This window comes from Columba livia, chromosome 2 (assembly GCF_036013475.1).
Source record: "Columba livia isolate bColLiv1 breed racing homer chromosome 2, bColLiv1.pat.W.v2, whole genome shotgun sequence".
In the NCBI taxonomy this organism is placed as follows: Eukaryota; Metazoa; Chordata; class Aves; order Columbiformes; family Columbidae; genus Columba; species Columba livia.
The window spans coordinates 107,284,288-107,308,471 of record NC_088603.1 but is presented as its reverse complement, the minus strand read 5'-3'; the positions used below and the strand labels follow the sequence as shown (position 1 = coordinate 107,308,471).

The 24,184-nt window shown below is 40.9% G+C and overlaps 2 protein-coding genes across 10 annotated transcripts in view; both read right to left on the bottom strand.

Moving 5' to 3' along the window:
* Positions 1-24,184, bottom strand: part of MPPE1 (metallophosphoesterase 1) — a 31,130-nt gene that overhangs the window by 4,827 nt on the left and 2,119 nt on the right. For 2 of the 6 annotated variants that reach the window (XM_065053107.1, XM_065053112.1), the window contains exons 2-5: positions 3,176-3,530; positions 2,272-2,380; positions 1,851-1,954; positions 1,194-1,274 (exon numbers count right to left, since the gene is read on the bottom strand). In XM_065053107.1, the coding sequence (XP_064909179.1) occupies positions 1,194-1,274; positions 1,851-1,954; positions 2,272-2,380; positions 3,176-3,420 (539 nt within the window). In that variant the 5' untranslated portion in view covers positions 3,421-3,530. Of the gene's footprint in view, positions 1-1,193; positions 1,275-1,850; positions 1,955-2,271; positions 2,381-3,175; positions 3,531-5,553; positions 5,615-6,045; positions 6,435-21,495; positions 21,517-24,184 lie in introns of those variants that run through there. The other 4 variants (XM_065053110.1, XM_065053108.1, XM_065053111.1 and 1 more) reach the window with 4 other exon arrangements.
* LOC110355623 (centrosomal protein of 290 kDa) lies at positions 7,113-16,803 on the bottom strand. 4 transcript variants are annotated; one of them, XM_065053113.1, is made up of 8 exons: positions 16,398-16,803; positions 15,516-15,655; positions 14,839-14,919; positions 13,303-13,393; positions 12,889-12,945; positions 12,228-12,411; positions 11,214-11,311; positions 7,113-8,662 (listed from the first exon to the last, which is right to left on the bottom strand). In XM_065053113.1, the coding sequence occupies exons 1-8, from the start codon at positions 16,428-16,430 to the stop codon at positions 8,534-8,536; spliced, it is 813 nt and encodes a 270-aa protein (XP_064909185.1). In that variant the 5' UTR covers positions 16,431-16,803; the 3' UTR covers positions 7,113-8,533. The 4 variants fall into 4 exon arrangements, with proteins under 4 accessions (XP_064909185.1, XP_064909186.1, XP_021137158.1 ...); XM_065053114.1 differs by having other exon boundaries at positions 16,294-16,794; XM_021281483.2 differs by lacking the exon at positions 12,889-12,945 and having other exon boundaries at positions 16,398-16,782.

Below are 24,184 nucleotides of genomic sequence, written 5' to 3'. Positions count from 1 at the left end.
TATGGACATAAGTGGCCTGAATGCCTCCACTTGAATCCTACTGATCAAAACCAAAAAAAAAGTAACTCCCTTTTTATCAAACTAAGCTTCTTTTATACCACAGTTTTGTTATAAAATAGTTTATCCAGGAATGTTTCAGCTCATTTTAGTTAATTAATATGATACTAGACATACCATCTGCAACTGGATGCAAGAATTCTGCTGTGCTGTCTTATTGAAGGGGATGTGGAGATAGTCCCTAAAAACCATTTTTTAGAACACGTGAAATACATATCTAGAGGACTCCACATCTGCATCAATTAGCATTATACTGAGCATTCATGAGGCTGATAGATCTTCCTAAAAAAGACACACCATTTCTAGACCTGTCCAGAATATTTTTTTTCAACATTTGCTTAATTAAATCAATCAGTATAAACTGCTAAAGTTTTGAATTTTACAATTCACGTGAGCAATTAGAACCCGATGGCGTGTCTGCCAAATGCAGAGTGGGAACGGGTCTTCCCTTCATATACCTGAGGTTTAAAGACAAACGCCTTTCTGCAAACCCACTATTGCTTTCCCTCACCAGATTCCTGTGTGGTATCTAGAAGTACCAAAAGGGCAGAGAACAGCGGCCACAGACACACAACTCTGAGCACAAGCTCTGGAACAAGGTCTCCTCTGAGCCAAATCCAGCCTGTGTGTTATTACCCCACCCTGTGGAAGAACTGTGGACAAGCAACTGTTATATCCCCAAATTCCACAAACAAGAGTTAAGTTCTGCAGACTAAAAGAGTTATTAAAATTAATGAAACTCTTAAATTGTAAGCACAGAGGGAGGTTGTTTGTGTTTCTTTACTGAATCCTATTCCTCTGCTATGTTTACAGCCATGGGTCATTACCAGCTGCAAGGAAGTAAAAAGGCAAAATAGAGAATTTGATTCTGACTCCACAGTACTTTTCCATTTAAAAGGAAATGGTTGCAATTCACCTAGCTCAACGCACATATCAAACTACAGGATTGCAGAAAGCGTTTGGTGTTTAATATATCACAAACTAGATACAAAGTGGAAAAAAAAATAGGGTCTAAGTTAAGCATTCTTAGGCTATTTCATTAGAAATTCCATATCCAGTTTTCAGTTTTCATCACTCAGGCCTGATAGCTCAGTAATCAGCAGTCCAAACATTGGAAAAAAATTAAATATACTCACTTTATTCCTTTTCGAGTTATTAGCTTTCCTGAAGTAAAGTTGAAAACCTTTTCAAATCGATTTACCTTGTAAGCTGTCATCCTGTGGCACAGAGCAAAAATACAAGTGAGGTAAGAAACTGGCATTGCAAATCATCTACCAGTCGCTTTACAGTTCGTAGACCGTTCATCCATTACCTAGATCACATATTCCATCAGCAAACTCACAGGGATGCGCAGACGCTCAGTGTACTCTGTCCCAGTCACCCCAGTGCAAGCACAGCCGTCCCAGGGCCGTACAGCAGAGCGAGGGCACCTACACCTGGCTGTGCTGAGATAATGGAAAGGGACTGTGCTCGGACAAGAAGCCCGACACAAGGAAAAGCAGCTTCCAGACTGCTCTGCCAGTGCAGAAACCAGCTCTGAACAACTTCACTTGTGCTTGGAGAAGCACAAAAACAGCCTGGAAACTGTTCTAAAATGTACTTGCAGGGCACACTGTGCACAGATGGGTACCTTGTAAGATCTTGCTCTAGATTACAATGCCTTCTCATTTGGTTACAATCAAAAACTTTCTGTATAAACACTCAACAGGTCACTCAGACACAAAGCAGTTACTGTGCGTGCGCCGAGGTTTCGTTCCTGGCACTTGCATACTCCTTTCACGGACAAGACTTACTCATAGTGAAATCCAATGTCATGATTCCCGACTACAACCACGAGCTCAGTAGAAATCGGGTACTTAAACATTTTCCGAAATCTCCTGACATCATCTGCCCAAGCCTGCATGAAAAAAATTAATGGAGAAATTAATGCTGTTTAACAGTATCGAAGGGAACCACCTCCATATAATACAGAAGCACACAGTGAGATGTTTACATTTCCTAAGTTTTATATGAGGGGGGGGAAGTTCCAAAATACTACCAAAAATTAAGGAGAATCAGAACATTTCAACACATATGTAAAACACTAGAAATTCTACCAGTAGGATATCTATGGCAATATTAAACAAAGCCTTGCATACCTAGTCTGCTTCTTCTGCCATCCATTTCTCTCAAGAAATCCTCGTTTTTCTGAAACAAGAGCTGTTGATGTCATACCTGAGGTGAGCTCCATTTTCCTTCATCAAAGATGTCTCCCAGAATAAAAACAATATCTGGTTGCAGTAACCACACAGCAGTTTGGAATGATCTCTCCATTTGCCATTCCCTGAAACGAAAGCACATGCCTAGTCAGCACTGCCCAACTTCTGGGTCCTCAGCCCTGGATACACAAACACAGCCTGGCAGGAATGGGAAGATGGGTCCTACACACTGAGAGCACTAATATGAAATTCAAATGAAATACTTAGAATTCAAGCTTAAGCACAGTAGGTGCATCTTACCTGGTGGATAATTCCACAACAATACAATCATGGCAAGAAGTAATACCAGTTTGTTTATTTTTATTCATTACAATTCCATTAAACAGCAATTAATTAAAACAGTGAATTCTTGCATGTTTTACTATGCTATTATTTCTGCAGCAAGTTTATAATGTTCATATCATGGTAGAATTAGTACTTCCTTTCAGCATTCTGCTTCTTTTGGACTAACAGCAACAACATGGCTATGTGCAGCAGCCACGGGATTGGATTATCTTTGTTTTCAAATGTGATTCTTCTACTACAGAGACAAACTTCTATCAGCTTCCCTACCTCTGCAATTAAAAGTATTAACTATTGGGACATGCAGTTACATGCTGGAAAAGACAACCTGACCCACCTAAAGCGCTCAGGCACCTCCATCACATCCGAACAGAACGTTCACGACTGCACCGCCCCAGTGAGTCCCATTCATCAACCTTTCAACGCTGGTTTATTATCAAGCGCAGACCCAGGTATGCAAGTCAGAGGCAGCACGCTCGCTTCTTACAAGTGCCGCAACATTGGTTTTAAACCTCTGTCCCATTAGCTACTATAAAAAACTCTAAAACCAGAAGAGAAATTACCAAACAAATTATTACCTTCTTAGCTTATCCAGCCAGTGTCCTTTGATTTCACCAAGTAGGTGCGTATCAGCTAAAAACATGGCCTTTAGGACTGAAGTCGCTTTTTTACCCGCGTGAGCTCCAACTTCCACTTCTGGCCATTGACATTGAAAAATTACCACATAGTAAATCAAAAATTCACAAAATATTAACACGGAGCTGACAAAACACACAAGTTTCAGCAGGAAACAGAGTCTCTTCTTCAAAGGAAGGCTCAGCATTGCAGTACCAGCTTAAGTCTCTTCTCCAATGGCTCCGTTCTCCTCTCTCAGGTAAAAGTGGTAGGGGCTACTCAAAGGACCACGCTGAGTTTCGTATCAGTACAAAATCCCTGTGGAGAAAATACAAAATAAAATATTAATTAAGGCAGCATTCCCTGTGAAAAGCTACCATGTGAGGCCTACAGTGTTAGCTTCTCGTCACCCTGAAAGACTTGGAAATATGCAATTGACCTAAAAAGCAAAGTTGGTCTCCTTCAGGTACGCAGACACCGTGCTGCTGAGAACAGAACTGCACTGCCCCCTCCCAGGACCAAGGCAACCAGCTTAAAGCAGCCAGGATCTTGGTGCGTGATGCTTTTTCTAGAACTATATATACAGCGAAAACACTGTGAGTAGGGGGTCAAAAGCAGGTAGAGACAAAGCTTGGCTTGAACAGCAGAAAAAAAGTCCATTAAGATCCATATCATCCTGGCCACTGCAATGGCACGTGCCACCACTTTCTGGCACAAGTCTCATAACACGACCACGCCAAATCAATGCAATTACCACATTTAATATGGCTTGTTATGATCTCCAAGAACTGAAAGCAGTTCACTATCCCAGAACAAGTACATCGGAGCTTTTTAGGAACACAGGCAAGTGACTAGTTAGCTAATGCCACTTCATTTCTAACAAGGGGAACCCAAAAAACATCTGAGCCTTGGAAACAGAAACCGCGCTGAAAATAAACATGAGGAAATGAGCCTAAACTGGTAAACTTACTGTATTTACTGATTTCTTCCACCTTGGATAGTTTGTAACCCAAACAGAGAACTTATCCCTTTTGAAACTACAATTTTATTTTATGTCATTTTAAAGGCTAATCCAAAACAGAAGTCTTCCCTCTGATAAGCCAGTATTGTAACAGGGCTCACTCATTGTTTCACTTTTTTTACAGGCATCAAACAGAAACTCATTATTCCTGCTGTAAGGAGGAAATACCCGCATTTCTATGGCCCTGTTATTTCTACAGCCTTGGCAAAAACACTTTTCCAGTGTACCTGCCCACAAGAAACAAGTATCCCACCTGGGAGAGCAGGGATACCAGCCCTATTTTCAGGTAAAATCACTTGGGTTCCACATGCAACCTCTCAGGGTTTCTGTCTGAAGATACCACATGTCTGAAAGAAACACTTTTTAAAGGTAAACAGCCTAGCGTGGTCCCAGTAAAAGGGACTCCAGGAGAGCTATAGAGATGTTACTTCACACGCTCCTGAACAAACTTCTTGGGAAATCCACAAAGAAAAGTCTTGTCCCTGCCCAAGAATAGGACGGAAGGTTTGCTTTCTACAACAGAAAAATTCAGAGTACTGATATCCAGGCTGTTAGCAAACACACACCACAGTACCGGGTGCTTTGCAGCCAGTGTTCATTTACACTGACTAAACCTGATTAGAACTGCAAACAGGAGCATTGTATATTTAGGGCCTAAATATTAGGAACACCAGGACAAAATTACAGAACCACACAAAATTAGACTTGGATTACATTTTAGACTAATTACATTAATCTAATTACATCTTAGACTCTGTCACAGGCACAACACAGAACAAAACTTAAATTGCTCTATCGCCCTATGTGCTGGCCCATTTGATTGATGTCTCAAGGAAATAAAACACTGATGTGGTTACTCCTATTTTCCCAATCAAAACCACTATTTGATAATAAGAGCAGCTACTGAGCCACTTATTTTCAAACATGACCTTCCCATATCATCACTACAAAGTAGTTATTCAAGACAAAGCACAAGTCTGCATCATGTAACGTTTCTAATATGTATTATTTTATGCTAGCATGACTGATACTTAATTCTATCTAAACTTAGTTTCTCAGGAGAAAGCCACTGGCCAGATGTCACAATTCCACAGTACAGAAGAACTGATAAAGGCGGATCAACTTGTTTAACAGTAATCTCATCCACACCTTAACTAGTAATAAAAGTCAACAAGATCTTGTTTGCACAACTCGCAACAAGGCAAGATTAAAGCATAAATGTCTGTTCAACAGATACAGCAACAAGGACAAAAGTCAGATAAGTTCTTAACTGTAAGCACGTAAGTTCCTATGGCCTTATCCTGCACAAACTGCACCTACCCCGGAATCTGGAAGTAGACTTGGCAGTCCTAGACAGTCTCCTCTTCCCACAAAAACAGCACTGATTTGAACAGGAAATGCCAGTAAGTCATTTAACTTGCATTAGTATGTCAAAAAAGGAAAAAATAAAACACTCTATGACTCTTATTATTCACAACCTACACAAAGTTTAAAACAAATAAAACCTGTCATTTTGCTATTGATGTCTATACATTCCCTAGAAGGTTTTCATTACATTACTTTTCACACAACAAATTTCTTTGGAAACTGTCCAAACAGCTACAGAGCTGCAGCAAGAAGCCAGTGCTACAGAATGGTGAAAAAAATTAAGAAGGAAGAAAGAAGAAGAAAAGAAAGAAGAAGAAAAGAAAGAAGAAGAAAAGAAAGAAGAAGAAAAGAAAGAAGAAGAAAAGAAAGAAGAAAAGAAAGATCTTCAGAAGAAAAATGATCCAATCAAATGGGGTGGGGGAAGGAGGGGAAAAAAAACACCACCTGCAATTAGTAGAAAAGAAAAATATCTTCATGTATCCTCATGACAAAACTGCCGTTTTCAAAAGCCACAAGCAGCAACTGACAATCAAATCCCCAGAGCCGGTCATCTCTACACACATCCCGTCCCAGCGTTTCTGCTGCTGCTACTATTCTGGGAGTGGTGCTGCAGATGGGGAAGGTGCCAGAGGTGTCCCATCAGCACCCTACGTTTCCAGCTTCCCTGATAGTGAAAGGAAAAATAAAACAGAGAAAAAAAATCACAGAAAGTCAGTGATGCAGGATGAGCTGACAGCTCCTTCCCAGCTTTTGCTTCCCAGCCTGCGGCGTTTGCACATCCCCACGCGCCAAAGCACAAGCAGTTTAAAACCCGGCACCCAGGCACACGCAGTGGTAATCCCAGGCTCACATACGGGTACCCAAGGCCCGGAGACCAACGTCCTCTCGCACGTGATGGGAAGGTCAAAAATAATGCTGTCACACTGCAGACAGGCTGCAAGATGGAGCTGTGGTTCAGTTCGTCAGTGAACAACACACCGCTGCTGCTACTCCTTGCACAGCTGATTATTAAGATGAGACTAGAAACTGTTTTTTCAACAGGGCTCAAGGATCTTGGTTATGAGAAAACACTGAAAAATTTCTTGCTGTTTCTTATTCTAAATAGATGGGAGTGGCCTGATGCAAAAGTGATTTTCAGAAGCTCATCATAAAGGTGAGATCAATATTTTCACCATATTAATGATTTTCAGTTGTGTGGGCAGAGAACATTACAAAACTCTGGACTTCAGCAGCTGGAAAAGAGCAAAATTCTGCTAGTCACGACAATTCTGTATTCAGTCAACATACACATTTCTTTATGCAGGGGAAAAATAACCTTGAACTATTCCTCACCTACACGATGTAAGAACCATTCTGCACAACACTTAAAAATCAGCCTGTGGACAAGCACAATTACTGATTCATTTAATAATGTCAAAGTTTAAACATGCTGGAAGTATAACTTTATACCCCATAAACGTGGGGGAGAAAAAAATCTCAAGTGACTAGTGCTCAAATAAAGAAACGTTTGATGCTTTCCATCTCCAGTGTTAATGTTTATTTTGTTTACTAACAAATATTAGATACATTTTTGCACTTCAAATACTTCCATCATACATACTATTCTTCCTATTTCCATCCATCAAGTTTACAAATTTGCAACCCTCCCCTTTTCCAGCTCTTTTCAGAACTTTATCCAGCTTTAATTTACAAATGAGCCAAGAGTAAAACAAGGAAAACCTGACACAACGGTCTGTAGCCAGAGCAGGAAGCAAGTACTTCTGGAGCTTTAACCTCTCTTCTATGATTCTCTCTCTTACTTCATGAATATGTAACTCCGAACACCCCACATGCTTGGAGGAAAATTTGTTTATTAATTTACAACTACACAAAACTGTCCTAACAAACAAAGTGGGATACACAAGTCCCAATCCTAGTCCTATCCCTAATGAGCGTGCAAGTGTTTTTATGAAGCTAAAGAAGCTATATTAGCTTATAAATAAGTTTAGCATTTCTACCCTCGTGATAAAGGTTTCGCTCAGTTCTGCCATTGCGATGCCACAATGGTACCGATTAACAACTTCTTCCAGGTAAATGTATTTGTATAATGTAACTATGTTAAACTTTTGCAAAATGTCGTTACAAACAAGCTCAGGTTCAAATCTCACAAGGTTTCCCTTCTGCAAGGTGCACTCGCACACGGGAGCTGTCTCTCACCATTCCGAGCTCACGCTCTCTGAAGCAGCACGACATTTCTGCCTTGTGAACTGGGACTCTATGCACTCCAGTTTCCTTTCAGCACTTCAAATGCCAGAGCTCCTCAAATACCTCGCTTTTCAATCAAATAAGAGCTGCTGATGAATTCTTGTTTTGCTACTGCAAGGCAGCTCTCCGACCCATCTTTCTGAATACACTCTTTTCAACTCTAAACCCTAAATCCTTCCTTCTCCTACAAATTTTAACTTATTATTGTGATTAAACAAACACTCCAAGCAGTGATTTAGCACTTTCAAGAAAATCCTTTGTAAAAATTTAATGATATAATTAATTTCTGTCTGCACTGGCACATCCTTAAGGGCTGAAATTTGTAAAGGCTGCCCAATCTACACACCTTTATACAGTTTACAGAAAAGCACATATTGGGAAATTCTTCAAATTAAAATAAAAAGATTTTATCATATTCCCATAAACACCCACAACCCCTCCTGCAATGAAAGTATGTTATGAGTGTGAAAGACAGAGGTTTTGAAACTTAGCTGAAGTTATACAGACCACACTTTATTTAAAAGCCATATAAACAAAAATCAAAGGCACACAATACAAAAAGACTTCAGAGCAGCTTGTCATGTTGAGATAATATATTTAATCCATAATGTTATCAAAATGTGATAGGTTTAAATGTTGCAGTAAGTATAAAAGAATATGTGGAAAATCTACTTGCCATTAATCAGTATTACAAGTGTGCTGTAAAAGGAAGTCCATACATTACACTTATTTGTTTCAAGCACTTTTCATACTGATTATTCAGTTTCACAGATTCCTGTACAGCATGCTTTAGATCTTCTACCTCTTCAAAAAAATCCTAGAAAAACCCAAAAATATTCACCTTAAATTTTCTTTCAACAATATTCTAAAGAGCTAGTCAGCATTTCAGTTGTTTTAAGTTCAAAGACATTTTCTGTATTTTTATGAGTATATGATTGAGTTATGCAAACACAGCTATGGTGAGACACAGCACTCAACACTAACCCTAGGTTATAATTTAAAACTTTGCCCTGGATATATTAATGCAAGTAGAATTCAAATTATGTTAGAGCCTGAAATACAGACCAATAATAGGAAGGATCAATTAAGAGAAGGAAAAAATGTTGATTTATCAGGAAGCTACAAAATAACAGTCCGAAGTGTCAAGGGAATAATGTCAAACTCATCTGTGCAAAAATGTAGCTATACATGCTCAAGTCAGCCAGCAGCTCACAAAACACCATTAGCTTTGAAGATCTGAAAGTTGCACGATTATGGAAAAGGGACAATAAGCAAGGAGAGACATTAGGAGAGTGAATTAAGAAGGATGATATTAGCATTTGAAGAAGACAACACTAAAGACTTTAAGATGGAAAAATTGATACCATATTTAGACCTAGAAAGACATCAAATAGTTTTAGACCTGAACTGCTTTGTAAATTGCTAGTATCCCTTCAGAACTTTAAGTACAATTACATTTTGTTAATGAATGTCCTATTTCAGAATAGGATCTATTATTTACTACTATGCTTAAAAGTTTTTCACATTCAAAAGGATAAGATTTAAGATGCATTAAACTTGGCAGAGTCTAAAACATATAGCTCTATCCAACAGGTTCAACTGGCTCAGATAAAAGCAATTTATAACAAAAGAGGGAATGAAAAAGAGCAATATGTAAGGCTACACAGAACATAAAGAGCCAGTCCCATAAGAAAGCCATAAAAAAAACCAAGTCCTGTTGAACTTCTTTAATCTCAGCCTATGTCGTTTTACTTTCTCTTACTGATCCTTTCATAATGATGCTATCCCAGAATGCGTAACTTAACAAGTAGTTCTAGCTATACCTAATTCAACTAGCAGATAAATCCAGCTTCATAAGCTTCATTCATTAAAAATATTGATGGCCCATAGCTTAAATGGAACTATGTTTTGTTTAGCTCCTGCAACTCAGGTCTACTGAGCAATTCTGGTCTTTTGCAAGTGAAGTCAGAAGTTGTTAGGAAATACAACTACAGTGAGCAGAGTGTAATCGCCCAAGGCTTCATTACATGAACCTTGGAAAGTTCTATCTACCAGAGTAACACTGTATCTACTTATATCCAACTACATGTTACACATTCTCCTGCCTATTCTTCTGACTTTTTATTTTAATGAACAGCTACATACATCTTAAATAACGTACAGCAACTTGAAACTACCTAAAAGAGTTACCAATAAAAAGCCATAAGCTCAGGCTTATATACGTCTCTTCTGAACAACGAAGCTTGCAGCCACAAGTTGTACCTGACTCCCAAATATGGGGATCTAGAACTCACTTCAGCTCAACGTTCTACAAGTTTCACATCTAATGTACTACCTCCATCTCTTCCTGTTACCCCTGCAATGAAAGCTAGCATATTATTTAGTTTGTGAGAAAGGATTGCAAGATAACAGATTCTCAAAAACTTAAAAAAAATCCAACACAAGACTTGAAGAATAAGCAAAAAACAATTTGTTGCTGAAAACAAATCTTAAATCAGTACCCTGTTTCCCCGAAAATAAAACCTACCCAAAAATAAGCCCTAGCATGATTTTTCAGGATGCTCGAAATATAAGCCCTACTCCAAAAACAAGCCCTAGTTACAGTTCATTATAAAGTCAATTTAAATAGTATCCAGGCAGCTATACACGTAAAAAAGGAAAATATTTTGGAGCAAAAATTAATATAAGACCCTGCCTTATTTTTGGGAAAACAGGGTACATTAAACTGAGTCCTCCACAGCCAGATCAGATCTATTCATCTTCTCAAGTAATTTCAAGAATTACCAACTATTCACACTTCCACTTCCTACACGTACCAATCTATCAAAAAAACTTCAAGGCCCTCCCCTCTGCCCCCAACCCCGAGCTTAGAGTTCTGTCAGAGGCATAACTTCAATATGTTTAAGTTCAAGAGGAAATGGCTTTCTTCTCACTAACACCATGGAGCAGTACAAGTGATCATTCAAAAATATACTTTTATTATCGCTGCAAATGTCTGCTGGAAGGAATTAAGACTGTTACCAGCAGATACAATTTTAAGGTCATAACGAGCTGAGGCCAATAATCTCTCATGAAGGAAATCAAATTACCCAGATATTTTAAAAATAAAAATCCACGAGAAAATCCAGTTGTTTTTAAAAAAGAAATAAATAAAAATTTGCACTATTCCTCTTCCCTAGCCAAGCAGTACTGTAGGGCATTAACATTCCAAGGAGTCATTCATCTCCATGTCTTTATCAGAATGCCATAGACTTATGTATTTTGCTCGATAACAGAGTAAGTTCAGCCTAAAGACCAGTTTTTGTTCAGGCACAGAAGTTAGTTTTTCAAAAGTCGCCTATTCTTAAACTTGTCCTAAAATAAATTACCTTGTCTAATCCAGCTAATTCATTTTTTAGTGCTCTCCTTTCTGCAGACAACTTTTCATTTTCTTTCTTCAGCTTTTTAATCTCCTTCAACAATAGCTCTATATTCAAATAGAAAATACATTCTTCAACCATTACAGTCAACCTCCCCCGCATATGAATCATATTACAGCTAAAGAGCTGCCTACGTTTTGTGATATTAGAAAATTATGGTTCAGCTTTTTAAAGTACATTTTTCATAAAGTGATTTATTCTTTAAAATCGGCCAAGCACACTCCCAGGTTCTATGAAAGATAATAGGGCCTGTCAATTGGATAATCTGAATCTGCCAGTTTCTTATAATGTGAGATTACTTTAAAATCCACACAACATAAATCACATGCTTTGATTACCTTTCTCTGACTTACACGAGAGGGTCACATTAGCCCTCACAGTCAGCACAGTTCCTGAAAATTAAGCCTACATTACTTGATCTCTCCAACCTCTTTCTTGTGCTTTGAAGTAGAACAGATAGCACCTTAACTTGTGGATTGATTTATTTATGTGAGAAAGAACATGCTCAAGCCAGTATTGTCTGCGTTCATACCATATTTTAAAGCTAAAACCAGGTTCTTTTGTGTATCAGTATCTGAAAATCAAAGAATGGAGCAGCAAACATTATCCCTAAAGGATCTGCATAGGCACAGTTTAGTAGAATAACTAATAAATAGCACTAAATCCAGCCATGCACTCCCACCCATGATTACACCAACATACCAACTTCAGAAAAAGAGAAAAGCAGAAAACATTTATTTTTATCACAAACAAATGCCAGGCTGGATCCATAAATAGGATATTGATTACGAGACCCCATTTTCACATAACAGGTTTTCAAAAAATGAAAAACATTTTGTTAATAGATACAGCTGGCTGAAGTAGAAGAAATAACCTGGAGTGTGTCTCCGGACCAGAAAACAAATGCATGCTCTCTGATGGGTATATTGGAAGGAACATCATCAGAATTAACTGTACCATTACCTAAATATTTACTGCAACAGGATTCCTTTTTAGAAATGTCCCTGCGAGATGTTACTTCTCCCTCTGGAGTTCGACTTCTTTTTCCAGAAACAGCACTAGTTTTCCAAGAAACTCTTTTACATTCCAGTTGCTCAATTCTTCGCTTCTGCTCTCGAAGATTATGCTCTAGCTCATGAATTTTAATCTGTGAAGAAACTATTTTTTTTTAAAAATGCACAGAACACAGTTCAGCTGAATATAACTGGAAACATATCCTGAATGTAAACCTAGAGCTTTCAGTTGCTGACTTAAAACTACATTCATCCAAAGGATCTGGAAGGAGAAAAAAATACAGCAAGTAAAGTCTTGCATACGTCAAAAGTGTTTTTAAAAAAATCTGCTCCTGAGCACATGCTCACCAGACAGTAGAAATGTACATGCAGAAAAATAGTAAACCTTTCTGCACAGTAAAGCGTACTATTATGGTAGCAACTGCCAACTTTAAGAAAAAGTACACATAATCCAAATCATAATGAATATTAATTTACAAGCAAATAAATCACATGCTACAGACTCCTAGGAGGACATTAATTAGACTGGTCAGCTGTAATGCATAACCAATGCCTAACGAGGCAATACCCGCTTGAAGCTTCTTGAACCACTCCTGGCCGTGCAACCCTACCTCTGCTCCGGTTATGATGCCAGTTTCTTTGCACAGCAAGGCAACAGATCTTGCTACCTAGAAGAAGACTGTTTGACTTCGTTTGGTTACCTTACTGCTGGATTTCTAAAATACATCAGCTCAGGACACGTACAGAAAAATATCAGGGCTGGTGCAAGACAGGTCAGAACATGCATATGTGGCTGAAAGGGGTAGGTATGTACATGAGTAAAGGGGAGGCAGCTTTCAGCTACAGACTTAGCAGTGACAGAGTTCACTTTCAAAGGGAACTAGAGACTATTTTCCGTTATCACAATGGCATGGGAAACAAAGATGAGTATAAAAAGAAAAACATAGTCTCACTTTACAAATGTAAGAATTACTTTTCAGTCTCCCTAAAAGCTTATAGTTGACTATCTGACACCATCTACTTACAGTGAGATTTTTAATTGCTTCACTTTGCTCCTGGTTTGTTTTGATTTCTTTAACATAACGTTTCTGTAGCTCATTATACATCTGAAGTAGTCTAAAACAGAAGAAATGCATAAACTGCAATAAAATACAAAAGCCAACAAAATGTGGATCCTTTGTGATAAAAGTATTAGACGCCCCATAGAGATCACATGGACTGTAGCTCTACTGTAAAGACTTGTCACAGAAATATTTAGGATGGGTGTGAATGAAATGTGACCTGCAACACAGAAAGCAACAGAAAAAACCAGCAAAGTAAGAGTTAAAAGAATGGTCTGTATGGACGGCAAAGAATCCCTTTCACGCAGCCAGACTGAGGACCCGGTTGCTTTTGTCCAGCCCACACGGCCAGAACTCTGATTAAACCTCAGTACAAATGACTCATTGATGGAAGACCCAGACACTAGCAACAGGAGGGTGGCAACAACTCTGCAGCATGTCACACAGATCATTCTTCTCCCTGACGGCACAACAGGAATAGCAGAAGACCACTCCTGAAGTATATAAAAAAGCTTGTCCAGGAACTACTTTCTTGCCACCAATCAAGAACCCACAATGAGGACTCCTGAGGCAGCGTCTCCAGCTCTGTGTTGCACAAAACATCTCATTGCTTCTGAGTGTGTGGGTGTGAGGATATGAGTGAATTAATTCTACAAGATAACGAGTGTGAGTGGGTAAAACCAATGGAAAGATAATATCCCAACTCTGGTTTATTTTGCCTTTGATATTATCTTGCATCAAGTTCTGCTACACTAATTTCCTACCATATTTCATAGCATCTACATATATCAGGCCCATAATGCAACTGATGAACATGAACAGACATTTTTCCTATTTTATTAGGAATTCTAATAAGAGCTTGCATTCATACTAAGTCATGCCTAAGTCATGCCTGCGCGACACCAGGATGAGTAACACTATAATACAGAACAACTTTGTAAAATAACATGCAAATAGATGCTAGAAAACAAGCTAAGTCAGGTTATCTGTGTACAACCTAATACAAAGCAGGTCCAGCACTAGATTCAAAGAGTAACTCAGACTTCTTCCACATAAGGATCTAATTAGTTACCCAATGCACGCCCTGAGCCAGACACCCAGCCTTCCTGTGCAATTTGCAAAGAGAGTCTGGTACACTGTAAGGGAGGAAAGCGAAAAGCAAAGGCAAAGGGAAGTTTCATAATTATAGGTTAAAAACATACAAAAAATATTGTGTGTGTGTACACATGCATGAAGGAGCTTCCCCAGCTCATCCAATTTTTATCAGTGAAAGATTCGAGAAAGAAATCAATTTCGTTCTTTGTTTAGTGCTATTTTCAAGTTTAATCTAAGATTTAGTATTTCCTTTTAAAAATGTAAATTGTTTTCCATTGTTTCAAAGGCTGAAAGCAGCTTCGATAAAAGTTAACAAAAACTCAACCGGTTTAACCAGGAACAACACATTCTACCCTACACAGAAGAATATTTAATTCTGTAAAGAACCAATTTCCAAGAACTCACCTGACATTGTCACTCTCTAGATTAAGATCCTTGCCGTATCCACCCTTATGCCATAATTGGGTTTCTGTCTGAACTTGAACACTTCATTAAAACAAACACAACAGCTTAATAAAATTAGATTTTACAATCTTAATTGGATCAAACAAAGCAACTGAAAAAGGCTAAATTACTTTTCAGTTTAATTTGACAATAGAGATTTCCATGCAGGATCATAAACGTACCAAAATTTCAACTTCAAATTTTTGCAACAGTTACTTAAATCCTGGCAGGACTCTCTCCAAAACACTACCACTATGGTTTTTCAGGTCTTAAGGTCACAGTTTCTGAATCTCCTAAACAGCATTGATGCAATTTAACTATGTTACTTATGTTTGGTGGAAAAATAGTCTAAAACTCTATACAGTTAAAGAGAGAGAGCATGTGGCTAAGCAGGGTTACTACTTATTGATATTAAAACTGTTTATTTCACTAAAACAAGGAATTTTGTCCAAGTTGCCCCAGCCATCCTTTGTTTCTTTACACACTTCCAGAATTCTCCGTCCCCCAATCCTGTTCAACAGCAGCCCCTCAAAATATGGAGAACACACAAGGCCTGGGCCATCTGAAGAATATAAGGGTAAAAGTCCTGAAATACTGCGCTTCTTTTGATGCAAAAAGAAAAGTTTGACAATTCTTACTCTCTGCTTGTGACACAGTCATGCATTAACTGCTGCAGATGCAGTTTTTCTTGGATCTGACCCAGATTCTTTTCTAGATCCTTATTTCTCATGTGTAGTTTTTTCAACTTCTTGACTAACTGTTCATTTTCATCACTGAGCTGAAAAGGAAGAGAATTGAAAAAGAAAAACCAAGCAACTTTTTCAAATAAAGTGTTAATTGAGCTGATAATATTTCAAATTAAAATTACCTCCCAAAAGTTTTACTGTGGTTACCTTGAACTATATAAATACATAAAGGAAAAGGACTGGAAAAATAATTGGCTTCAAACTTTATGAAGAACTGACTATCACACAGCTTTTTTAACACATCTATTAAAGGCTTCTAACGTAATTCATAATTCATTAGTGAATGATAAGATGAACTGGTTTTGTATTTAAAAAAATAAATCACAAAGGGACAAAACAAACAAACTTTCAGTTATAAACTCTAAACACCATCTCTGCAACTAAGCTCAGGCACTTTCTAGTTTCAGCTGGGCAGGGTGTTGGGCCAGTAAAGGTTGGACCAGACGATCCTTGTGGTCACTTCCAACCTGGTATTCTATGATTTGTTGTTATTGCTGTTTTAACCTCACCAAAGCCGAAAGAGCAAACTACAGCCGCAGTGGTAGAGTTTCTTGCGTGCAGGTTTGCTGAACCCCGCCCGGCACCATAGAATGATGCTTATCGCTTCGTCTACCACCCAAATGCACCTGCCTACACTGCCCTGACCCACGGGTTATTCAGTAACACCGACACAATCGACCGATGCTCTGTCCAGAGAAGGCGGAGCAGCAAGAAAAACCGCCGGACGGACGGACGGCGGCCCCGCGGGCCGGCACTACCGAGGTCCCCACTCACTCGCAGGCACTTGTGCACAGACGGCAACGCCATCGCGCCCGTACCGCCGCCACAAATCCGCCCGCCGCCCGCGGCGACCGCGCCGTGGAAGGACCCCGCCTAGCTGCCCTATTCACTGCCTGCCACCGCCGCTCGGGCGGGCGCCTTGGCCACCAAAGCCCATCCGCACTGGCGCCGTACAGTTGACGTCATGGGTGAGCGACCGCACTGTGTCAAAGGCCCCGGCTACCTCCCTTCCCCCCCCGTTGCCAGGGAAACGGCAGCGCTCGCAGCGCCCGCTGCTCCCCCCCGCTCCCTCACGGAATCACAGAATGTTGGGGATTGGAAGGGACCTCAAAAGATCATCTAGTCCAATCCCCCTGCTGGAGCAGGAACACCTAGATGAGGTTACACGGGAATGTGTCCAGGTGGGTTTTGAATGTCTCCAGAGAAGGAGACTCCACAACCTCCCTGGGCAGCCTGTTCCAGTGTCTGTCACCCTCACTGAGAAGAAGTATCTTCTCAAATTTAAGTGGAACCTCTTGTGTTCCAGTTTGCACCCATTGCCCCTTGTCCTATCATTGGTTGTCACCGAGAAGAGCCTGGCTCCATCCTCATGGCACTCACCCTTTACATATTTATAAACATTAATTAGGTCACCCCTCAGTCTCCTCTTCTCCAAGCTAAAGAGCCCCAGCTCCCTCAGCCTTTCCTCATAAGGGAGGTGCTCCACTCCCTTAATCATCTTTGTGGCTCTGTGCTGGACTCTCTCCAGCAGTTCCCTGTCCTTCTTGAACTGAGGGGCCCAGAACTGGACACAATATTCCAGATGCGTTCTCACCAGGGCAGAGTAGAGGGGAAGGAGAACCTCTCTGGTCCTACTAACCACCCCCCTTCTAATACACCCAGGATGCCATTGGCCTTCCTGGCCACAAGGGCACAGTGCTGGCTCATGGTCATCCTGCTGTCCACCAGGACCCCCAGGCCCCTTTCTCCTACGCTGCTCTCTAACAGGTTGTTCCCCAACTTATACTGGAACCTGGGGTTTTTCCTGCCCAGATGCAGGACTCTACACTTTCCCTTGTTATATTTCATTAAATTTTTCCCTGCCCAACTCTCCAGCCTGTCCAGGTCTCGCTGGATGGCAGCACAGCCTTCTGGCGTGTCAGCCACCCCTCCCAGCTCGGGAGAGGCACGGCTGGAGCGGGAGGCAGGCGGCAGTGCCGCGGCTGGGAAGGGCTCGCCCCGGGGCTGGCCCGGCGCGTTTCACCGCCCGTGAGGCAGAGATCTCCTGCCCGGCCTGTGGCGGCCGGTGACACGGGACTCTGAGCCAGCTGTAGGGTTCCAGAATCGGCTTTGCTGCGGCCTCTGGAGACAGCCTAAGAACACCCAGTGCCAGCCCATCTCTTTTACATTGTCCTTAGTTTTATTCACAAGTTAATTTTCCGTGACTAGTGGCAACTGAGTGCTTGGGATTGAGAACGCTGCCAATTACAGACCTGCATGGGGACATTTCTACCTCAACACACACCAAGTCACGTATCTCTACAACAGTGTATTCTGCATCTCTTGCTCCCATCACAACAGGCTGTCCAAGGTACAACGACCTAATGCCCAATGGGTTGTGTCTTAGTGTTTGTGGTACCTGGTATTACTGCTATTTGCTGGGTTTTGTCTTTCTTTTTTTTTTTATTTCGTATTTTGCAGGTGTTTTTTGGCAGAGCAGGCTGGAGGGCATACAGGCAGGGCAAAAACATTTCACCCTTGCGGCAGACTGGACCATAACAGATAACATGCCAACAGAAGGCATCCACAGCCACAAGATCATCCATCACAGCAAGACTGACCCAAAACGGTGATTACTGCTGCCCTCTGTTGCCTGTTATCACCAGTTCAAAACCTTTCCTGTTTCTGTCTCTCTAGATCTCAAATCAAAGTCTTTTGCTCTCTGTCTTTGTATAAAATGTTGCTTGTCTTGTTACTTACAGCCCATGACATGTTGCCATCTTTTTTTTTTTTGATAAAATGTTGCCAGATACCACCTGCCCCTCCACCTTGACCATGTAGCTCACCTGATGGCAGGGCCTGGCAATTTTTGCAAGGAACCATTCATGCCCAGGAAGAGAGGAAGGGAGACGCCAGCAGGTCACTGCTGCCTACCATGGGTTTACAACTTACCGAACACATTACAAGGCACCCCGGGTACTGTAAATGTAACCAGATGAAGGGGAGGTGGGGCGTGCACCTTCAGCTCCAGGATGCAACCCCATCAACCTGGATCAGCCTGTCACCCATCTAGCCGACCCCCTGCACTCTGCACACAGGTCACAGTGCAAGGTAAAAGCCATTGTGCTGGGCTGAATATACACGAGATCCAAGCTATGAAGCTGCTGACAAGCCGAGAGCACGTGGGAGGGAACGATGCGCCTGTGCTGCCAACTGCTGCCAGAAATCCTATCTGCGAAGATTTCTGTATTGGTTCCGTAATTGCTGAAGCAGCCACACAACACTGCTAATTCTTGGGGCCCATGAGGAGTCACCTTGTCCCCAAATAGCCTGGCAACAAAATTGCTACTTTAATCAGCAACTAACACTGAATAAATTAGCAACTGACAGTTCATAGTATGAAAACCAGGAAGTCACTTCTTGATAAAGAGATGGCTGGATGTAACTAGCTACAGTAGCAGTAAAAAAAATAAAATCAATTTGGGATGTATAATACTATCGAGCAATGCAGTGGTGCTGCAGAGAAAGGGAGATCCTGTTTTCAGATGGAATAGCAATATCCTGAGAGGTAATTACTCAGTTCTATTCTGGTTTATCCAGCACAAACAAGATCTCAGGTGAGGTCCTGAGGAGTCTAGAAAACAGGAATAAAAATTCCATGAGGAAGAAAATACAGCATACCAGGAAGGGTTGAAATAACTGTGTTTGTTTAGTCCAGAAAACTGAGACTGCCAAGAATCATTTCAATAATAAAAGATGAAGTCAGTTAAAAAGGACAGTCATAATTGTTTCCTGTGTCCTCCAGAAGAAGATGGGCAGGAATAAAGTTACTTTCCAACAGAGGTTATATCAGTTGGATGACAGGGAAAATTTTCTTAATATCAAAGAAGAAAAATACACATAGATCTCCCTCACTAGAGCTTTTAACAAGTGGATCAAAGAAACAGCTGATCAGGCGTGACTTTGGACACAGGTATATCCAATATGCACAGCATACTGACATTCAGCAAGTAGACAAAGACTTCACTTTAAAGCCCCTTTTAGGCCAACATTTCAATGATTCTATTTTAGAAATTTTTCTCATTTAGAAAAGAACACACTCTGATATAATAATACTGATATTTTGCAAAATTTTGTAGAATGACTACTTCAGAAATAAATTTTCAAGTGACAAAGGGAAACTGTAGTACAGGACAGTGGGGTGGAGAAAGATTAGCACAGTGGAACCCAGCAGACCCCACATACCAGTAACTCATTGTACACAGTACGAGTAGGATAATAATTTTTTCCTCAATATTGGGAATGTCAGGAGTAGTCATAATTGCTTAATACCATGCAAGGCAAGGCCACCTGAATATCAGGAATAGTATTTTATAACGAATGTAGAAGGCTCATTAGGACTTACATTCCCATCAATTAAAGATACTCAAAAGATCGGTAAAAATGGCCCAAGGCTGGTAGCACTGGACATCAGATTTTGAAGAATACAAAAATCAAAAGATAATGGCAGTCTGCATGTATACATAAACCACATTTTATACAAATTATAAAAGACTTTTGAGTACTTGACTGGGAAACATGTTCATTTTCCAGAGATACTAACAATACATGATTTTTTAAAAACTTCTCTGTGGCAGTAAATGCATGAAATGCCACTAAGATACTTGTTTTCCACTGTAAACAATTACTGCAGGAGAATTTCCCTACGCTATTATTCAGTTCATTTGTTGAATATGTTCTTTCTTCTTTGCATTTCTGTTTCTAGCTCAGCTTGGTACAAACAAATTCATGTGCTGGCACACATGAATGAAAATGTCATCGATTCCAGCAGTGCTGAGCCTGCTACTTACTGCCAAACAGCTACATGTGCACCAAAATCATTGATTCAATTTGTCAGAAAACATATGAGCATGGTATTACTTGATGCAACCCTACAGTAACTCCAAGTGTAGCCTTTCTTCCATGCAGATTAAAGGGCAGTATGTGTCCTTTCAATCCTCAGAGACTTGCTATCCTCATGAGATTTTCCAGGAGTTAAAACTCTGCTGTGAAAATCTACCTGCCTTTGCAAAAAAGCATAAAAACTTCACCTGCTCCAGACTAATCTCTCTTTTATTCCATCCACAAGCTATGTCAGCAACGACTCCTGAATCCCTTTCACGGCAGGAGATGGCAAGCTTCAAGCCATCTTCCTGCCTGTTTCATTCTTTGCCACCATCAGTGCCGCCAGTCTCACAAACAAACAACCACCTGAAAAATCACAGAATGATCTTGAACAAAATGGCCAACGGGAGAAAAAGGCCCTTTCTCCATCTTGTTTTGAGCTCAGGTCAGGAAGTAATAATTCCACTTGTGTTCAGGTGCCTTCCCTGAAACAGAAGCCTTGGCACAACCACAGAGGACAGTTAACTGCAAAAGTTCAGAATTCAGTTCCAAACACAACTATTTCCTGCATATCAAGGTGAAACACACCATGACCTGACTGGATTTAAGATGACTGTTTGCCAAATTAGAAATAAGAAATATTTTCTCATAATACAGAGGAGGAAATCAATTTAATCTTAAAGCTGACAAAACCGAACAGAGGTAATATTTATTAAACCAAACTAGGCTACAGGGATCCCTGCCACAGCACACTGACAGAAGTTCTGTATTGCTTTCAGTGACAGAAACATCAGGTTATAGTACCGGTTAGCTTTTGCAGGGTCGGGAGCACATTATTTTTAGTATTTCCAGTGGATAATGTTAAAAAACACTGGCATGCACGTTGCAGAAAGAGCCTACCACTTCTTCCTTCAAAGCCAAGGAAAAAGACCTGTATCACATATTATTCTATACATACAGACACAGACACAGTCTAGGAAAAAAGAGTAACAGCTTGGTACTGTATTACCTTGTCCACAGAACTTTCTGCAGAGAAGAAAAACATCTCTCGGTGGAAAACAAAAGGTACTTGCACCCTAGGACAGCTCTCGCAGTCGTACCTCCTGGAAGGGAAAACTTCCCAGGACGACAGAGCCAGTCTGAAAACGCCAGAAAACACTGAGGGACACAATTTTACCAGTAGAGCTGCCTGTCAGACCTTGAAGGCAAAAATGTCGATTTCCAGGTTAGCCAACCCCCAGGGTAGATCTGACAGGAGACTCCTGCCCTGCATGTCTGAGACTATCTTTCGTTAGTTTGTGGCAGGAGGGAAAATGCAGAGGGTGTCCAAGCAGCGATTCCCGGGCCTTCTGGATGTAGAGGAGAAAGGTGGTCAGAATATGACTGCATGACAGAAAAGGAACACAAGAAACACCAAATACACCACTTAGAATGGTGCATTAATCATGGGTTATGTCATCAATTAGCATTATGAAATAGGGTTAGTAATTTCTGATTGTCTCTGATGAATCAGAAGTGGGATCAGCACAGCTCTTCTAGGGAGTCCAGCAAGAAGAGAGTGCATCTCCTTATGATTTACCTTCTCTTCTTGTATACCCAAAAGGCAAAACAAAAATCTGGGCCAAACATCCTCTTTTATCAGCCATAAAATCTCTTACTGCAGCAGTACAATTGCACTAAACTATTACAATATTGTAGCAGTTTGCACAAACAAAAAGCTTGTCATCTGGGTTACCTCTTAAAGGCAGACTCAGACTTCATTCTTTGTGAGATACTGATAAAAGCTCCAGGGAAAAGGGCTAGAGACAGTAAACAACAATTTTATATGACTAATCCAACATAATCCTATGCTGTGTAAAAAGACCATCCGCATGGATTCCCACTAAAGTGCTTTAATAACAGTGCAGTAAGCCTGTGGCTGTCATGCTGAGGAAATGCTCCTTCACACTGAGGCTAATAATTCAAAAAGATTACTTCCTTCTTCTTCCCTCCCATTCCAACCCCCCCCACCCCATATTTTATTAAAGCTGTTGGCCACTTGCTTTCCCATTTAATTCCCTATTAAGAGATCATCCATCAAACCCACAAAGTGACAAGGATCCGCACTGGAAGACATCTGCAGATTCCATGTCAATGGCCAGCTACCTACAGAGAGATGTCACTGTCCCTCTGCAAACTGCAACTGATTTCATTGCATCCCTGCAGTGTGCAATTACTCCCAAAGAAGAGGACTGCAAACTGTTGGCTGAGGCGTAATTAAACCAATTTTGGCTCCAGCAGCTTCCCTTCTGGGCTGACCCTGCTTTTTGCACTGGGGACCAAGCAGATAGCGACAGGGATCTCCAGGCGGCACACGGAGCAGCCATCCCCGTGAACGCTGCGCTGAGGTTTAGGAGAGCGAGTGAAGGAGGCTGCCACCTCCAGCAGAGCCACACAAGGGCTTCACACCCTGGGAGAGAAGGAAATCCACGACTACGCACCGCTTTCTGCTCTGAGGTCAGAGGGAACAGGTTTTCCCCTTCGCTGAGCATTTGTTGTCTCAGGGAAGGAAGCCCGACCTCTACAGGAATCTGATCAGGGCTCAGCAGGATTCAGGCAGATGAAGCACCCGAGAAACACTAGTATTTCAGGTTTATCCGGGATGGGCCTACGCGGAGCAGATGAGATTAAACACGTGGCGTGTGTGTAGGTTACGAAAGGCATGAGAGAGGCACTGGCTGGCGTTTGGGGTTATGAAAGATCAGAGGTTACGAAAGACCTTGGCAGTTATGAAAGACGAGCCGAGAATCTGATCCAGCAAGGCAGAGAAGCAGCTTCAACCCGTTTGGAGGTGAACAGGCATTCAAAAGCACCCAGCAGCTCACAGGAGGGAGCTCACACTGCCTGGCAGGTCTAGGCTAAGGGAAGGCTTGAAAAAAACTTCAGAACAGTATTAAGAAAACAGTCACCACAGACTAGGAGAACAACAAAGAGAAATATTGCCATCTGTTTATAGGCCTTACAGGCAGCTGTATTTGTTTTGCAAAGTATTTGGAATGGTCTTAAAATACTTGCTGCAGCCACTGATTTTCTAAGAAGTATCACTTCCTGGCTTTTTAGTTGTGTTTTAAATCTTCTACCTGCATGAGCCACATAGCTGGTATGAATCTGTAAAAAAACGAGGGTTCATTAAGTTGATATTTTAGCCCCTCAAGTTCAGCCTTTGGTGATCATGTTACTAATATTCTAGCATCAGGATGAAGAGAAGCTTGGGGAAATTTTCCTGACCCAGATGGAGTCGCTTATTTTCCAAATGCCACTCAAAAATCACTCAAGAGAGATGACTTGCTCCTGCTTAGAAAAATATTGAGAGCACTTCCCTCTGCTTTCCAACAGCATTTCCTTGTGCCAGTGATTTTCTACAGCTGCCTTCAGTGAGGATATTTCTGCATCCAACCTACTACACTATCATTCACACTGCCCTCTTTTTAAAACATGAGTTAAACAGACCCTTCAAAGGCCTCTGTGGCAGCCTCATCATAGCAAACCTCCAGGCATTGCAGCAGATCTGAGACACAAGGGAAGAAACCATCTGCTCTACATCAGAATAATATCTAGCCAGTTTCAGCAGAAGGTATAGACTCTTTTACTGTTGACCTATTGAGCAACTAAAACTTCCCCTTTCAAGGGAAAACACAGAACACACTTTTATGACGGTC

Bases quoted from the DNA above. Each gene is read 5' to 3' on its own strand.
- LOC110355623 (XM_065053113.1), bottom strand. From the start codon at position 16,430: ATGGCGTTGCCGTCTGTGCACAAGTGCCTGCGA. The intron at 15,656-16,397 runs GTGAGTGGGGAC...CTTCCTTTTCAG, and splicing joins CTGTGCACAAGTGCCTGCGA to CTCAGTGATGAAAATGAACA. The intron at 8,663-11,213 runs GTAATTTATTTT...GGGTTTTTCTAG, and splicing joins AATTAGCTGGATTAGACAAG to GATTTTTTTGAAGAGGTAGA.